Source organism: Anarrhichthys ocellatus, unplaced genomic scaffold, assembly GCF_004355925.1.
Source record: "Anarrhichthys ocellatus isolate YVR2014 unplaced genomic scaffold, GSC_Weel_1.0 scaffold5982, whole genome shotgun sequence".
NCBI classification, from domain to species: Eukaryota; Metazoa; Chordata; class Actinopteri; order Perciformes; family Anarhichadidae; genus Anarrhichthys; species Anarrhichthys ocellatus.
The window spans coordinates 1-2,816 of record NW_022285956.1 but is presented as its reverse complement, the minus strand read 5'-3'; the positions used below and the strand labels follow the sequence as shown (position 1 = coordinate 2,816).

At 47.0% G+C, this 2,816-nt stretch overlaps 1 protein-coding gene across 2 annotated transcripts; it reads left to right on the top strand.

The window, feature by feature from the left end:
- The first annotated feature begins 188 nt into the window (after window positions 1-188).
- On the top strand, window positions 189-2,564 carry cox11 (cytochrome c oxidase assembly homolog 11 (yeast)). Of its 2 annotated transcripts, none has more exons than XM_031842010.1 (4): window positions 189-255; window positions 758-1,363; window positions 1,604-1,729; window positions 1,817-2,564. In XM_031842010.1, the coding sequence occupies exons 2-4, from the start codon at window positions 887-889 to the stop codon at window positions 2,003-2,005; spliced, it is 792 nt and encodes a 263-aa protein (XP_031697870.1). In that variant the 5' UTR covers window positions 189-255; window positions 758-886; the 3' UTR covers window positions 2,006-2,564. The 2 variants fall into 2 exon arrangements, with proteins under 2 accessions (XP_031697870.1, XP_031697871.1); XM_031842011.1 differs by having other exon boundaries at window positions 190-255; window positions 745-1,363.
- The last annotated feature ends 252 nt before the right edge of the window (window positions 2,565-2,816 follow it).

Genomic DNA, 2,816 nt, shown 5'->3' with positions numbered 1-2,816 from the left:
CACACACACACACACACACACACACACACGTGACTTTAAACCAGCTACAGTTTTAATGAAACTTTAACTAAATCTAAAATGATTTGCAACATAAACGTTGAACGTGTGTGTGTGTGTGTGTGTGTGAGTGCGGAACCTTTAAGCGTGCGTCTGAAAGGGGACCTATTTCTGTGTTGCACCAGTGTTACGTGTGTCTCTCTCCGTCGTGTTGGGTAACGTGTGTCTGAGCGGTGAATGACAGACGACTCTACGAAGGTAAAACATCTAAATGACTCAAGTTATCACTAATAACTTATTAGTTTATCACCAACTAACGCGTCTCTGTGTCTGAACCAGCGGACATGCGCAGTACAGCAGAACTGGAGATGTTTGAACTGAAAACATGTAATCTACCGTCACGTGACACCAATATGTGTTTAAGCGTTATTCATAAACTCTGCAGCGTCATTCATGTTTATCTCTCAATCTCTCAGATTAAATCATGACGAATAATATAGACTTTATAAATAGGTAAGAGAACTTCACGTATTAGTTTGATTATTTAATAATCATAGTGTTGAAAGCTGAGATATCAATCTATGAGGCTGAAGATTAATCAGCAACAGCTCTTAACAATCATTTCATGGTTCAGGTTCTCCAATGTGAAGTTTATTAACGATGAAGATTAAAAGTTATGATAATAATAATATGCAGCCCCACGTAACAGCGAACAGTCATGACTGTAATGAAAACCTAATATTACAGATTCCTCCTCCAGGTGAGCTTCCTGCTGACTCGGCCTCAGGTGCGGACCGTCTGCAGGTCCTGCTGACTCGGCCTCAGGTGCGGACCGTCTGCAGGTCCTGCTGACTCGGCCTCAGGTGCGGACCGTCTGCAAGTTCCCGCCATGCTGCTCCCCGTCCTGCTGCGTCCGTCCCTCTGCCGCCCTCGGGCCTCCGTGTTTCTGACCCGGTGTGTCCGGACGCTCCGCTGCGACGCCCCGATGCTGCCGCCGCTCTCTCGGGCCGAGCACTTCCTGCTCCGGCGGCTCCCGGCGCACCTCCACGCGCAGAGCCGAGGCATCAAGAGCCGAGGCAGGAAGTCCAAGAGCCAGGAGGAGGAGTGGAAGAGCCGGAACAAGACGGGGCTGACGTACATCGCCGCCGCCGGCGTCGGCATGATCGGCCTGTCGTACGCCGCGGTGCCGCTCTACCGGCTCTACTGCCAGGCGTCGGGGCTCGGCGGCACGGCGGTGGCTGGACACGACGCGGAGCAGGTGGAGACGATGACGCCGGTGAAGGAACGCGTCCTCAAGATCTCCTTCAACGCAGACACGCATGCCAGCATGCAGTGGAACTTCAGACCGCAGCAGAGCGAGATCTTCGTAAGACCTGGTTCCTCTGCACCCTTTAGGTCCATCTTTATGTTCCTGTTGAGATGAAGCCGCTGAGCTTCTGATTGTGACTTTCTGGAGTTGTTTCTGGTCAAAGTCACATAAATATGTTCAATTTACACCTAAAACTGCTGATTCTGCCACGTCTGTTCTGGTCCTGGTCCTGACTCGCGGGTCTGGTCCTGACTCGTGGGTCTGGTCCTGATCAGCCCTCTTGTGTTCGTTGTGCAGGTGGTTCCGGGTGAGACGGCGTTGGCGTTCTACAGAGCGAAGAACCCCACGAACACGCCAATCATAGGGATCTCCACCTACAACGTGGTGCCCTTCGACGCGGGACAGTACTTCAACAAGATCCAGGTAGTCTAGTGCTCTAAGGTTCAGGTCTTGACCCTCTAATGCAGACCTGCATGATGAGCTGGTGGTTCTGTGCTGGTCTCTCCGCAGTGTTTCTGCTTCGAGGAGCAGCGTCTGAACCCCCACGAGGAGGTGGACATGCCCGTGTTCTTCTACATCGACCCGGAGTTCGCCGAGGACCCCCGGATGGCCCGCGTGGACACCATCACGCTGTCCTACACCTTCTTCGAGGCCAAGGAGGGTCAGAAGCTCCCTCTGCCCGGGTACAGCTACAACTGAGGACCGCCGGACCGGGAGCCTGATCCTGGTTCAAGTCTCAGTCCAAGTCGGAAAGAAAATAATCATCCAAGACTTTCTTGTGCTTTTAATCTGGAAAAGCCCTGAAAAAGACTTTTACACTGAAAATCCAAACAGGAAATAGAGTTCTCAGTGCTGCTGTGACATGAGAGCAGTTATAAGTATCTTAGTATTATTCATATTAATATAATAGATATTTGTATATTTAACGAGTGATGTGTTTTGAAGCGATCAACATCATTTAAACATCATAACTGGGATGATGTAATGTCTGTGGAGATGGAACAACATTAAAACATCTTCTGTGATGTTTTATTAAACGCGATTTTAAAGTTTGATGAGTTTTTCACTCGCAGACGTTTGTTTGAGGAACAGAAAGTGAACGACGTGGAGCCTGTTTGTGAGAGACTGTGTATCATAATACATGTATTCATTATATACATCAGATCATTATTACTAATAAAGAATCAATAAAGACAGAATCTGACCTGCTGAGCTTCAATCATCTGACTTTAAAACCAGTTTAACAACAAACCAGAAACACGAGGAGAGAAAATACAATATTGAGGATTTTATGTATATATTTATGTATGTATATATTTATTTATGTATTTAGTCTGGAGCTTTTTCTCACAGGGGAAGTGGTTTCCGGTTTATTTCTCACCACAAACATTTAAAACCTCTTCAGTGTTTTCTTGACTTTGTTTTGGAGACATTGTGATTATTATTATTTTATATATATATATAAAATAATAATAATCACAACAATCACAATGTGTGTGTGTGTGTGTGT

Coding starts and splice junctions, on each gene's coding strand:
- cox11 (XM_031842010.1), top strand. CDS start 887: ATGCTGCTCCCCGTCCTGCTGCGTCCGTCCCTCTGCCGCCCTCGGGCC. Junction 1,364..1,603: donor CGCAGCAGAGCGAGATCTTC/GTAAGACCTGGT, acceptor TTCGTTGTGCAG/GTGGTTCCGGGTGAGACGGC. Junction 1,730..1,816: donor AGTACTTCAACAAGATCCAG/GTAGTCTAGTGC, acceptor GTCTCTCCGCAG/TGTTTCTGCTTCGAGGAGCA.